We start from the raw sequence: 15,180 nt of genomic DNA on the forward strand, positions 1-15,180 counted from the left end.
TCACCCATATTTCTATATACACTATTTATCTCAAAGCTATTCCTTTCTTCCAGCTACCTATCTCAAAAATGTTTTCCTTTATCAAAACAGATTTTCATGAAAACCGGAAAAAAAAAGTTTTATAGTAAATATAGTTTTTGTAAACCTTCTGCACCTGTTTATGTGAAACAGTGGCCTGACATACACTGGAATTAATATAAGTGTATGGCAAGTGGGCTTTAAAATTTAATGATAATTAGGACTAGATTAATATGCATAATCATTTAATTTGGGCATATGTTACAAATGCCGGTACATGATGTACTCTGTCCAGGTAAAAAGTGACTTGATGGATACTAAAGGGAAATTTTTGCCCAGAATACATGTAACCTCAAAGCAGAATTGAGCATAAAAAGAATTTAACTTCCAAATAAGCATTATTCTGTTTTGGCTTTTGCATAGTGTGAAATCCAGGGAAATGATTACTTTATTTCAAACAGATCACCTGGAACAAATGCTTAGAGAAGCCAAAGATTAGAAACTCTGCATGTATGTATGTGTGTGTGCATTTGTTGGGTTGGTGGGGGGTGGTTAAGTGGGAGGAGAGATCTATAAAAAGAGGCTATAATGTTTTAGTAACATATGATTTTCCTATTGGAGGAAAGTAAATACATTTCTAATTTTTTATTGGTGACCATGGTGGATGGGAGAATGTGAGGAAATAATACAGTTCGGTTTCAACTAGTTATTAATAGAGAGGAGAGTTTGTATGACTCATGTGATAATTTAAAAAATACATCTTGAGGGCTAGACTTTAATTTATATATTTTTATTTATTTTATTTTTTATTAATTTTTTACTGGAGTATAGTTGATTTACAAGATTGTGTTAGCTTCTGCTGTACAGCAAAGTGAATCAATTATACCTACACATATAATCCACTCTTTTTTAGATTCTATTCCCATATAGGTCATTATAGAGTACTGAGTAGAGTTCCCTGTGCTATACAGTAGGTTCTCATTAGTTCTTATTTGTTTTATTTTTAGAACATGCTTCCATTTCTAAAGGACTGCAGGATCAGACAGTGTCTCTGGGTGCCACGGTACAATTCACGTGTGAAGTTCATGGGAACCCAACCCCCAACCGTACCTGGTTTCACAACGCACGGCCCATTCGTCGTTCCCCACGACATCTAACTGTGGGAAATGGATTGAAAATCAGGGGTGTTACCATGGAAGATTCTGGGCTGTATCAGTGTGTAGCAGATAATGGGATTGGATTTACGCAGTCTACTGGGAGACTGGAAATTGAAAACGGTAGGCTTTTAGGTCATGTAATCATAGGAGATTTTACTTTACAGATGGGGTTTTGTTCTGGTTAAAAATTAAATCATTTTTACAAAAAAGGAAGTAATCCTATCACCATAACAGAGCAGTGTTCATTTTCCATGTTCCTTTCTAGTTGCAGGTAGGCATTTCCATGAAGAAGCAACCTTATTTAATCATGCTCATTTAAAAATATTTTTTATAATATTTTTTCAACAGATACTACATAGTTTTGAACAGGCATAATTTTGAAAAGCACATGGTAAAAGTCTCACTCATGTTCCCCAGCCAGCCAGATTTCTCTTTAGAACTAAATAGTTTTATCATTCATTTTCTTGAATATCCTTGTATGCATGTATATAATCAATTACATATAACATGTGAGCTTGTGTGCATTTAATAACAATGTCTGGGTTTTTTTTAACATAAATGGTGGTAGCATTCATATAAATTACCTTGAAGTTTTCCTTAAAAATTTTTCCTTGAATTTTACCTTAAAAATTACCTTGAACTTTTCACTTCACATATATCTTGGACATCTTCTCATATGGTACATTAAAGAGTATTTTCATTTCTTTTTAAAAATGGCTGCTTAGTCTTCCGTTGTATACTTGTGATGATTTGACTAGTACCTCATTGATGGCTGTTTCTAATCCTTCACTATTACAAGAAGTCTACAATGGATGTCCTTCTACATAGATTATTTTGCACATGTGTGAATATCTCTAACATAAATTCCTAGAAATGAATTTGCTGAATCAAAGCATATATGTCTTGGTAATTTTGATAGGTATCATTGCTCTCTAAAATAGTTACTAGTTTTCACTCCCACTAGCAATGTTTCCACATATCCTCACCAAGGCATGGTGTTGTCAAAATTTCTGTTTAATCTTTGCCAATCTGACAGGTTTAAAAAAAAGTACCTTTTGATCTATATATTTTTTTATTATTATGAATGAAGTTGGGCATCTCATCATGTGTTTATGAGCCATTTGAATTTGCTTTCCTGTGTATTGACTGTTCATTGTCTTTTGCCCATTTTAAATTAGGTTGTTGATCTTTTTTCTTATTTATAGGAGTTCTTTATATATTAGGGAAATTAACCTTTTGTCTGAGAGTTATAAATATTTCAAATTTCAAAGAATCAGGATGATAGAGACCAATTCTCTGAACTTGGTGCAATTAATTTAGATGTTAATAACAAAAAATAATTTTTAAATGGCATGTATTTGGAAACTTAGAATTATAGTTCTCAATAGCTGGGTCAAAAAATCATAATGGAAATTTAAAATTCTTTGAATGATAATGAGCGTCCAATTGTGTGGGATATAGGAAAAAGGAACATAGAGTTTATAGCCTTAACTGCTTATAAAAGAAAGCTAGTAAAACTGAAAATTAGTGAACTAAGTAAAATAACAGAATAGATTTAAAGAAAACAGAAGAAAGGAGATAATAAAGATATGGGCAGAAATCAATTAAATAGAAAATGAAGATAAAATAGGATCAGTAAAGATAAAGTTTAAGTAAGGAGTTATCCCGGTAATCAATCAGAAAATTTAAAGTATTATTCATCCTATTTAATGAATAAAGGAGAAAAACAATATGATGATCTCCATAGAAGCAAAAAAACATCTGACATAATTCAGTATCCATGATAGACACTCTTAGGAAAACAGAAATAGAAGGAACTTTCTTAACTTGATAAAGAGTATCTAACAAAAACTCACAGGAAACATTACTTTTAATGGCGAAATGTTTAGGCATTCCCTTTAAAATCTCTTTTAGTTGTCATCATAGCAGAGATTCTCATCAGTACAGAATGACAAGAAAAAGAAATGAAAGATGTAAGGATAAGAGAGAAAGAAAACTCAATCGTTATTCATTCACAGATGCTATGGTTGTCAATATAGAGAATCCTCAATAGTTTGTTGGCAAATTGTTAGAAGTAATAAAAGCTTTTAGCAAGGTGGCTGGATAAAGACCAATAAACAAGAATGTTGCCTTTCTATGTACGAGTGTATTAACCAGGTTTCTCTAGAGAAACAAAACACAAGAGGATATATAATTTACACATAGGAGGAGATTTATTATAGAAACTGGCTCACACAGTTATGGAGGACAAGTCTGCCATCTACATACTGGAGAAGGAGGGAAGCCAGTGATGCAAGTGAGCTGTGGGAGGAGGAGTGATGGTATAAGTCTCAACCTAAGTCCAAAAGCCAGTGGTCCAGGAGCACTGATGTCCAGTGTCCTAGGGCAGAAGAAGGATGGCTCAGCTCATAGAGGGAATTTGCCCTTCCTCTGCATTTTTCTTCTACTGAGGCCCTTAACGGATTGCATGGTGCCCACCCACATTGGGGAGGGCCATCTGCTATACTCGGTTTACCAATTTAGATGCTAATTTCTTCTGGAAACACGCTCACAAACGCAGCTAGTTATCTGGGCATCCCTTAGCCCAGTCAAGCTGACACAGAAAATAAACCATTACAATTAGCAACAGACAGAAAAAGTAGTTTAAAAGACACTCTAAAAGAAGAAGAACAAGAAAGTGGGGACCTTGCTTTACCAGATATTAGAACATACACAAAAATCTATAGTAATCAAGACAGTGTTGTATTATTGGTGCAGGAACAGACAAATAGACTCTTGGAACGAGACAGAGACCACCAAAAAGGATTTGCACTAAGGATTTGACTTAGGTGGCGTTGAAGATCACCAAGGAGAGGATATCCATTTCAAGATTTGATGTAGGATAATTGGCTATCAAAATGGAGAAGAAATTAAATCTCTAACTCACATTGTACACAAAGACAAATTTCCAGTGGATTGAAGACCTATATATGAAAGGCAAAATGGCACAGTTTTTGAAGAAAATATAGAATATTTTGAGAAGCGAACTAACAAGGAAGGAGATATCTTTGTTCTAATCATTACTATTATCATTACTACTTGCTAATGACATTGCAAACACTGTTACTTCAGTGAATGCACATGTTCACCACACAGTTCTGCATGTAAAACACAGTTTAGAAACACACATATAAAAGATGTTTCTAGGACAGCTATTTGCGCATGACACAACATTTATGTAGTAGGATGAAATTATTTTGCATTGTAGATACTATAATGTTCTTAATTTATGTGAATTACTTTTTTTTTAACAGACAGTGGACTCAAGCCTGTTATAATTACAGCACCAGCAAGTGCAGAGGTGGCCTCTGGAGGCTCCGTGACTTTGTCCTGCAATGCCACCGGGGTGCCGGTTCCAGCCATTCGTTGGTACGACAGTCATGGATTGATAACCAGCCATTTGTCTCAAGTTCTTAGATCTAAATCCCGAAAACTGCACTTAACAAGACCTGGGGGTTCTGACCTGGAGCCTGTGTACTTCATCATGTCCCAGGCTGGCTCAAGCTCTCTATATATTCAGGCTGTTACTCAGGAACACGCTGGGAAGTACACCTGCGAAGCTGCAAACGCACACGGCACCACACAGTCGGAAGCCATCCTCACTGTTGGTGAGTTGTTATTAGTATCTTTTCCCAGGTGAATGGTTTCCTTTGATAGTAGGGGATAAAGTGATTTGAAGTAGATTTTAATGAGTCTAGCAACCTCTAAATATATATGTATTTACCAACAACAGTGAAATGTAGAATTGCATTTTTTGGTATTTGGCCTTATGCGAACCAGATGAACTTTGGTCTCCACTTCTGGTGGGTTTGTTAAGCTTGTAGTTGTCCTGTAGGACACTTTCATTTGGGAGCAAGCCCAAGGTATGACCTCTTTGGGGCATTAATGCTTTTGGTTTTCTAAGCTGAAAATATCGTTGCAGATATTTTTCAGGTGGGCCCTTAGTAAGGATAGTATTCAGTCTAAAGAGTTGGCTTTTATTGGGAATGCTGAGTCACGTGTACTGTCAAACCACACCCATCTGTATTTTGCCTCAACCTTATTCAAAGTTATTGTTCTAATAGGGCGTACAATATAATATTCTTTTTTTTTTTTTTGTGGTACGCGGGCCTCTCACTGTTGTGGCCTCTCCCGTTGCGGAGCACAGCCTCCGGACGCGCAGGCCCAGCGGCCATGGCTCACGGGCCCAGCCGCTCCGCGGCATGTGGGATCTTCCTGGACCGGGGCACGAACCCGTGTCCCATGCATTGGCAGGCAGACTCTCAACCACTGCGCCTCCAGGGAAGCCCTAATATTCTTTATATTTTATTGATTTGGGGTGATGATGACTTAATTTGGAGTACTGGTATATAGAATATCAGTATTATTCAAATTAATTCAAATTTGACTTAATCCACATTCAAATCTTATATCAGTGGGCATTGGTGAGGGTGCCCTACTCATAGGGCTGGTGTGAGGATTCAGGGGGTCTGTACCTGTAAAGTGCTTAGAATGATGTCTGGAAGTAGAATGCCTTCAAAAGATACTACATATTAAGTTACAATTATTACTATCTAATTATTATTAAGTTATAATTATCCCTTCTGGTAGTGTTTAGGGAAGAAGAAATAGTTACTGATACTAGTAGACCTTAATAATCCTTAAATAAAGAAGGTAGTTAAGTGTTGCATAAATTTATACACACATATGGATGTGTATATGTATGTGTACGTGTGTGTGTTTATATATCTGTTCTGCTAAGCAAAAATAGGATTGGCTCTGCTCAGTATTGTTAACCGTAAGACAGCTGTCATGCAGGCACTGCTTGGGTATCATTTGGCTGAAGTGATTTTCTTTTAAATTTTTTATTTTTAAAAATTTATTTATTTATTTGGCTGTGTTGGGTCTTCGTTTCTGTGCGAGGGCTTTCTCTAGTTGCGGCAAGCGGGGGCCACTCTTCACTGCAGTGTGCGGCCTTTCACTGTCGCAGCCTCTCTTGTTGCGGGGCACAGGCTCCAGACACGCAGGCTCAGTAGTTGTGGCGCGCGGGCTTAGTTGCTCCGCGGCATGTGGGATCTTCCCAGACCAGGGCTCGAACCCGTGTCCCCTGCATTGGCAGGCAGATTCTCAAACACTGCGCCACGAGGGAAGGCCCTCACTTTAAATATGAGAAATCTGAAGCCCTTAGAAGATATATAACTTGTTTAGATTAGATCTTTCTAGATCTTTAAGATCCCCATCACTCCCAGGATTTTATGTCTTGATAAATACCATTTTTTATGTATAGTAACCCCATGAGCTACATCCTACCTGAGTGGTCCTTCGTTGCTTCTTTTACATGCTCTATAGTAATTACTGAAGTCTAGCTGAGTCTATTAAAGCTCAGAACAGCACATAACAACCCACTTCTTCCCATGGGAATCTGAGCTTATTATTAAATTCTAGCATGCTGGCAGCCTTTACTTTATTTGTTATGAAGGGGGAAGTAAGCAAGATGACTCTCTCCCCGACCTTTTTTTCTTTCCAGAGACCTTGGGTTTTTGAGGTCCTGGATGTACAAATATTTGTAGAGTGAGTTGTAACTTTTCAAAACTATAATGGGAGTTGGCCTGGGGTCCTAAATAGTTTAGGGTGGGGTTGCTGGTTTGAGTGGTCACAGTGGGAACAACTTTGGCAGATCTGGTTCCGTTCCGTGTTGAACTGGTTTCAACTCAGAGTCATTAATTCATAGACATTACCATAGTTATAGTACTTAGAAAGCCAGAGTTTTATCAATCTGTTTTCCAATTCAAAAAACATTCTACCTTAAAAAATGCTAGATGTCTCTTCTGACCATTTGACAGAGTTATTTTGAAGATAAATTGAGATCATGTACGTGAAGAACCTTTGGAAAGTACTGTGAAGGCCTTATGAATTGTATCTAGTATCCGTGAGTGCTCAAATTCTGTTATCGGGAATAGTAGAAGAAAATTAATTGAATCCCTTTTCGATGAAAGTTATGGAAAAGTCTCATTGCAGCCTGAACACAAGTGGAGTTTTGATACTCCTGCAGTAGACACAGGCTGTAGCATAACATTTTTTCTCATGCCTCTGTATAAACTGAGGCGTGTGGTATTCAAACTCTTCTACAGCCAAATACCACTTCCCGGTGGTGACCTGCCCAGAGGATCCATGAAACACTAATGATAAAAAGGTCCTTCTCCACTGCCCTAAGCCACAGCTAACTGCCTCTACTTGCTAGAGTCCATCTCTTCATTAACAGGCTCTCGACCACACCCTTCACATCCAGCCCACATTCTGACTCACTAGATAAACACGACTGTTCCAGGAGCAATATTTGGAAGCTGTCTCAGTGAACTTAATTAGTTTTCTTCTATATTATTATCCCACTAGCTTCTTGTTTTCTTTGATGGAGGATGCTTCTGGGACACCTTTTCTCTCTTTTAAACAAACAGAGAACCAGAGAACCGACCTTCCACTGTTAGTCCTGTTTTTTGGTAGGTTCTCTATGAAACTGCAGTAGTTCTCCTAATACACTCCCACCTTTCCCCAGGAATCCGACTTCATTGTGGAAAAGAAACTCTGCCGTTGTTTCCTCAGCTCCCTTCCTCCACAAAACTAGGAGACTTTTCATTGCCAGTATTAATAGTGCTTTAGAGGAACTAGGCTGTCAACCCTCGGGTTTTATTGGGCTGGCAGTTTATTTGTTTTCGTAAATTGCTCTCTCCTCACCATACGTGCTCACCCACGTCCCCTCCCTCTCCCCCTCTCCCTCCCCCCCATCACCCCTCTCCACGGCTAGCTTGGGCATCTATCTGTATGTGGCAGCACTATAGTAGGGGTGCCAGGCCTTCTTAAGGCTTAAGCCTGGAAGAGGGCAGCCTCTCTTGGGCCTGGCATCGGTTAAAACGAGTCACAGGGCAGCTGGGATTCAGCGTGGGAGGGGACTGCTCAAGGGTGTGAATATTGAGATATCTTTGGAGACTAGCTACCCCGTAGGTAATAGCCTGACTCTTGACCTTTTCTTTACTATTTATTTTACTTTGTTCCCAAGGGAATGCATGACTCATTGTGTTTCATTTACCAACTAGAGTTAAAGTTGTTCTCCAACTTAAAATCTTCTGAGGTTACACTAGCAAATTGCTGTTGTAAAAGAGGAAATGCTGGTATTGAGCAAGGAAGAATGGCATCCTTTCAGCTACTAAACCCCTGCATCATAGAACTGATTTTTCAGACAATTAATTTGCTCCTTCATGAATAAGAGATGGCTACTGGAGATTAGATGTTTCCATGAATCATAAAATGAAATGTTACCTACTTTAACTTCTAGGGCTCAAACTGTGCTGACAGTGTGTTAGATCACTGTATGAGAGACCCTGAAATAATGAATTTCTTCTATCTCCTCTTTTTCTGTCTCCGTTTCTCTGCAGTTCCTTTTGAAACAAATACAAAAGCAGAAATAGTCACACCTTCTGATCCCACTCAGAATGATAAAAGTGATGGTTCAGAAACTGGACTATTGAGCTCATTTCCATTGAAGGAACATTCCAGTGCTACAGAATCATCATCAGAGAAAAACGCTAGTGGTACCTCTGTCCCCGATGCCCCCATCATTCTGAGCCCCCCACAGACGCACACACCAGATACGTACAACCTGGTCTGGAGGGCGGGGAAGGATGGCGGGCTGCCCATCAACGCCTATTTTGTGAAGTATCGAAAGGTAATGTCTTCTCATTTATCATCTTTCTCTTCTCACACCTTCACATCCTGTGTATAACACATGCTTATTATCTTTCACATTTGTGGAGTGGCAGGAAACAGGAGTGTCCCAGAATGATGAGTTTGGGAGAGAAATGCCAGCAATCATGCTGGATTTACCAGTCTTATAAAAGCAGTAAGAATGAAGTACAAATAATTTCCCCTCAAATTGGGATTCTAAGAACCCAGTAACTTCTAGACATTTTTAATCAAATATTTTAACCCCTTGGGTATAAAGTTCTATAAATCAATTTTTAAAAAGTAATTCCTTCCCTCTCTGAGATGGCATAATGCAGTTTATTTAGTAAAAAAGCAGTTTCTTATTAGAAACAACTGTTTGAACAGAGTTGTCCCTTATAATCTCTGACAAATGTTTTCATTTCAAGTTCTCTTCTTAATTGTATTAAAACCTTACATTGTTTGGTCATTTATTATGGTGAACCTTGATTGTCTCAGTTGATTTTTCAGATGATGTTTTTCATCCACAGGCTTCTATTAAAGCAAAATGAAAAAAAATCTCCCCTCTTTGTTTAATGAGACTGTAAATGAAATGGGAGGATATGCACTCATATTTAAAATAATTTTCTATGCTCAAGATATTTTGGCATCCATCATTTAACAGTAATATTTTTTCTTTAGGTATTTTTTTATTGAAGTATAGTTGATTTACAATGTTGTGTTAATTACTGCTGTACAGCAAAGTGATTCAGTTATACCTATAGATACATTCTTTTTTTCAGATTCTTTTCCATTACGGCTTATCACAGGATACTGGATATAGTTCCCTGTGCTCTGCAGTAGGACCTTGTTGTTTATCCATCCTGTATATAAAAGCTTACATCTGCTAACCCCAGCCTCCCACTCCATCCCTCCCCTTATAGTAATTTTTTTTTTTTTTTTTTTTTTTTTTTTTGCGGTACGCGGGCCTCTCACTGTTGTGGCCTCTCCTGTTGCGGAGCACAGGCTCCGGATGCGCAGGCCCAGCGGCCATGGCTCACGGGCCCAGCCGCTCCGCGGCATGTAGGATCTTCCCAGACCGGGGCACAAACCCGCGTCCCCTGCATTGGCAGGCGGACTCTCAACTACTGCGCCACCAGGGAAGCCCAGTAATATTTTTAATATCTGGAAAAATTAACATGGTGATATTTGAGAGTTTATTCACTGTTTGTAACCTGATGATTCTAGATGCAGGTAGTCTCACTGGTTTCTCATCCACGTGAAACTTCCCATGTAATGTTGGCTCTTGGTTCCATTAATCAAGACCCAACAGGTTGGATCTCCTTCTGTTTCCTCGAGCTCACGTTGAGCAGTGTCAAGACATGAAGCAAGACTGTTGGAAACATATAATGCATAATGATATAATTTATACACGTATAGACATACATAATGTATATTTTGATTTATCATATATTATGCATAATATATATTATCATTAATACATGTTATTGTATACTTATTTAATTCTCCCATTAGCCCAGTAAGAAAGGAGCATTGTTTCCATTACAAGAAAAGGAAACAAACTGGGTGATCAAATAACTTGCCTGAGGCCATAAGTTAGTGGCAGCTAAGGGAGCAGGAGTCTTTTCACAGTGAGAATCCCTAAGTTCTTGCTATAGGGCTCCTTCTATTTCTTAATGTGGAGAGGTGTTACATCTCTTTCACTTTCAGTAGTGTATTACTTCCCAAAATTCATCTGGAATTGAATGACTTCTAGTTTTTACCCAGTTGGAATGGAAGATTCTTCTGCCCTGTATCTCGTTTTTTAAAAAAAATGCCTTATTTTCCCTTGAGTAGCTGGAAGATGGTGTTGGCGTGGTGGGAAGATGGCACACAGTTCGAGTCCCAGGAAGTGAAAATGAGCTCCATTTAACGGAACTGGAGCCGTCGAGTCTCTACGAAGTTTTGATGGTGGCAAGGAGTGCAGCAGGTGAAGGACAGCCTGCCATGCTCACCTTCCGAACCAGCAAAGGTGAATATAATCTTCCTTAGGTGGAAGGAGTTGGCTGTCTTGATGTCACTTTAATAATAGGTGTCTTTTGGGGAAGTAGAGATTCTTGTTTACAGAGTTACTAAATAAACCTTTTATAGTAACTTTTGAGGCCACATTTAGATGGTTGTATTCTTCTATTCCATCCAGTATTTCACAGATATTTCTGAGGGCTTGTTATAGGTAAGACAGTAGGGTAGGTGATGCAGGGAAAATGAAGATGATCAAGACAAGATCCATCCTAATGGAGCTTCTACTTTGTTAAGAAAGGTAACATATATACATAAATACCAACTCAAGGCAAAATTTCAGTTCAGCTAACATTTACTGAATGGCTTCTCTGTGCCAGGCAGTAAACAAAATAGACAATACTCCTTTGCCCTCATGGAGCTTCCATTCTAGTTGGGAGAGATAAGTTATAAGAACATTAGTAGGTGGTGAGTGTTAACAAGAGAAATAAATTAAGGGATGGGTATAGTATAGGAAGTATATGAGATAGCAGTTGTCACAATTTGAGCAGGTGGCCAGAGAACTCCTCAATGACTAGTTGACAGCAGAGCAGAACTTAAAGGAGGTGCGTGAAAACCATGGGTATCTAGGGCAAGAACATCCCAATAGAGAGGATAGCAAGTGCAAAGGCCCTGGGGTGGGTGTACTTGGTGTGCCCTAGGAACACTGAGGGGCCATAGTGATGGGAGTAAAGTAAGTGGGGAGGGGAGAACGCTCAGGGAGGTGGCAGCGTGGCCAAAGCACTAAGTATGTTGTCCACCCTGCAAGGATACTGACTTTGAACCTGAGTGAGCCAGAAGCTTTGGAGGGTTTTGATCAGAGTTGTGACACAATCTGTTGTGTGTTTCAATGGGACATACTGGCTGTAGGGTAAGGATAGACTGGAGGAGGGCAAGGGAATAGGGAGAGAAACCAGATCTGACAAGGACTAGGAAAGACTTACAGAGAAGATGCCAGAGGATAGTCTTTCTGTGGGGTAGCTTGTGAGGGTAGCTTGATTGAAAAGATGCCACCGGAGGTTGGCCATAAGTGAACAAAAAGACTTCAGTGAGCAGAGATGGGAATTGGGGAGAGGAGTATTCTTAGGGTGGCACAGTATTAAAAAGGAGTTCTGATGATGGAGAAGAAATTGTCTATTGGCTTTTGAAAAAGATCCTTTCGGACTTCCCTGCTGGTGCAGTGGTTAAGAATCCACCTGCCAATGCAGGGGACACAGGTTCAAGCCCTGGTCCAGAAAGATCCCACATGCCGCGGAGCAACTAAGCCCGTGCACCACAACTACTGAGCCCGTATGCCACAACTACTGAGCCCGTGTGCCACAACTACTGAAGCCCGCGCACCTAGAGCCTGTGCTGCACAACAAGAGAAGCCACTACAATGAGAAGCCAAATACCACAACAAAGAGTAGCCCTGCTCGCCACAACTAGAGAAAGCCCGTGCCCAGCAACAAAGACCAGTGGAGGCAAAAAATAATTAATTAATTAATTAAAACGGAAAAAAAGAAAAAGAAAAAGACCCTTTCATCTAATTACTGAGTCTGGTCTGAAAAATACCGAGTATTTCTTATTTGAAATGTATTTTGAGTTAACTTCCGTAATTAGTCCTTAGTTGTTTATAAAGTCTGACCTACAAATACTGAATAGTAAGCGTGTATTTCAGTTTTAAAACAATCACCCAATTTCACTTTTTGCCTCTTGAAATTTTAAAACTTAACATGACAGCTTTCTCGTGAAGAAGCTTAACAGAAGTTCTTAAATAATGAATTTATGTGTCAGAATTAAGAAATATGTACAGTAAAAAGAAAAATGAGTGAATAGTTTGAAAACCTTCACTCTAGTCATTTGGCTTTTTCACTTGTGTCATTTTTTCTATGTGTAAATTAAAGCTAGCCTGGTGAAGAAAGACACATTTTAGTTATAGGTACTACAAAAAGCCAAAGTAATTTTTAAAGTTAATTCCTCATATTAGCTAAGTAATTACAATGTAGGTTTTAAATTTAGACACTGTAACGATAAGTTTATATATTTATATCTATATGCCAGGTGAGTTTCATAGTATCTTTTCTTATTTATACATAGATGCTTATATTATATTATATTATATTATTATTATACCTTTCTAGAGAAAACAACATCATCCAAAAACACTCAGGCCTCCTCTCCACCTGTCGGCATCCCTAAGCGCCCTGTTGTTTCAGAGGCTGCAGACAACTTTGGAGTGATACTCACAGATCCTTCCAGACACAGTGGAGGTAAAGAGAAGACCCTTCATTTATTCATTTTGCTTGTTTTCAGATGTAACTGACCTGTTTCAGATTATTTGGGGGGTGGAGTGGCACAGGGTGTTTGTTTACTATTCAGATTATATCCTACCATACAGCTCCTTTAGGTTCTATTTCAACCATTTTTTAAATGTCCTTTATATTCAGATCTTGGTAACCCAGTTCCATGGTTTGTATTTAAACTCAAATTCAAAATGTTATGATACTAAGTTTTTATAACTCACAAAAGGGATTTTTCTGTCTCCTCTCTGGCAAGGAAACCATATTTACATTTGAGCTCTGAACATCTGACTTTTTAAAAAAAAATGTTTTGTCAAAACGTATGATGGTACCCAGAGTAAGATTTAGTTTTTATTATTGAATGGTCTACATGGCATACTCAGCATTATTGTTATATCTTACGGTTTTTAGATGCCGTAGCAGTAGAATTTTCAAAAGACTTCTTTTCAGTACTTAATCACACATGAATTCTACTGTTACAACATAATGTGCTTTTCGTGATCTAGGGAGGGCTTAACATTTTATTGCTGAGCTCTAAGAATTGTCAAGCTTCTCTTCCCTATTTTTATAGTCTTCCATGCATTGGTTTCAGACAAAAGCAAGCCATAACATTTGAACACCCCTCTGGAGCACCTCTGCATCTTCAATATCATGAGCTGCTTTTTCTTGAGCCCTTTTACTTCTGAGGAACCTTTCCGCTTCCTTAAGCAGATATAGGAGTGCCAACTTCATAGGTATAAAGCTGACATCGGAAGAACAAAAACCTTATGACTTAACACATTGTACTAAATGCTGGAGCAGCAGAAATAAAATAAATCTTGCCCTTGGAGAAGTTTACAGTATAGTGGATGATAAAGACAATTAAACCAATACCAATATAGTAGGGAAGACAGACAAATTAACCCATAACAGTGATTTTGATTCCACCCTTGTTGTTGTGAGGTAAAAAGAGAAATATCTAAATCACTCACTTGCTATGAAGGAGGCCCAGTGGTGATGAGAGGCGTCCTGAGCTAAGCCTCAAAGATAAGATGTTACCGCTGGATGAAGAAACAGGAGAAGGAGTTCTAGGCAGAGACCCCTCCTTGTGCAGAGACAGATGAATGACATGTTCTATTTCATTTAGTGATTCAGAGATTTTATTGAGCGTGACTGGTTGCTGTGTGAAGTGATGCTACAGTGGGGAGGTGGGCGGGTGCCGTATATGATGTACTTAAAAATTTAGTCTTTCCCCAGAAGCCATAAAGAAGCCTGAAGGATTTTAGAGATGGGACAGGAGGAGTGGCAACAGTGAGGCTTAGAAATAAAGAGAGTGGCAGTGTGAGTGGAGAAGGAGGACACAGGTGAGAGATAAAGGGAGTTGAATCTACACTGAATGAGAGGAAGAAATATGGTGCCTTGGGCTTGGGCAACTTGGACCATTTACCAAGATAGGTAATAAGAATCTTTAGGTGAAGATTGTGGATTGTGTTCTGGAAATCATGAGTTTGGAGTTATCCAAGCAGAGATAACCATAAAGAAGTGATTTATTTAATCTTCACAACATCCCTGTGAGGAAGGTAGCATAACTATTTTACAAATCAGGAAACTGAGACTCTCGAGGAGGTTATGCAGCTTGCCTAAGGTCATCCAGAAAGATCATCAACATGCACCATCCAGAAAGTGGTGGAACTGCTATTCACAGTCAGATATTTGAACGCCAAGAGCAGTATTCTTTCTTCTATCTCCTAACAGTCACACACTATTTCTTTTACATATTGATGATATTCTTCTCAGGAGAGATTTTCCCCTAATAACTTTCTTTTTCTACTTGGTCTGTGGTATTCTTTGATGAGTTTTAACCTCACGTGAATCAACATAGGAAATTGTTTGGTTATCTGATATTAAAAAAAAGAGATTCACTAACACTTCTATTCATTCTGTTTCCATTGCTTTCTAACTTGAAAGGAATA

At 38.7% G+C, this 15,180-nt stretch overlaps 1 protein-coding gene across 2 annotated transcripts in view; it reads left to right on the top strand.

Moving 5' to 3' along the window:
* The window catches only part of CDON (cell adhesion associated, oncogene regulated), a 105,108-nt gene that overhangs the window by 48,043 nt on the left and 41,885 nt on the right, over positions 1 to 15,180 (top strand). For both annotated transcript variants that reach the window (XM_081239372.1, XM_081239373.1), the window contains exons 7-11: positions 1,026 to 1,295; positions 4,469 to 4,822; positions 8,624 to 8,913; positions 10,746 to 10,920; positions 13,070 to 13,198. In XM_081239372.1, coding sequence (XP_081095498.1) covers positions 1,026 to 1,295; positions 4,469 to 4,822; positions 8,624 to 8,913; positions 10,746 to 10,920; positions 13,070 to 13,198 — 1,218 coding nt within the window. The remainder of the gene's footprint in view (positions 1 to 1,025; positions 1,296 to 4,468; positions 4,823 to 8,623; positions 8,914 to 10,745; positions 10,921 to 13,069; positions 13,199 to 15,180) is intronic.

Source organism: Mesoplodon bidens (genome assembly GCF_964165515.1).
Source record: "Mesoplodon bidens genome assembly, chromosome: 7".
In the NCBI taxonomy this organism is placed as follows: domain Eukaryota; kingdom Metazoa; phylum Chordata; class Mammalia; order Artiodactyla; family Ziphiidae; genus Mesoplodon; species Mesoplodon bidens.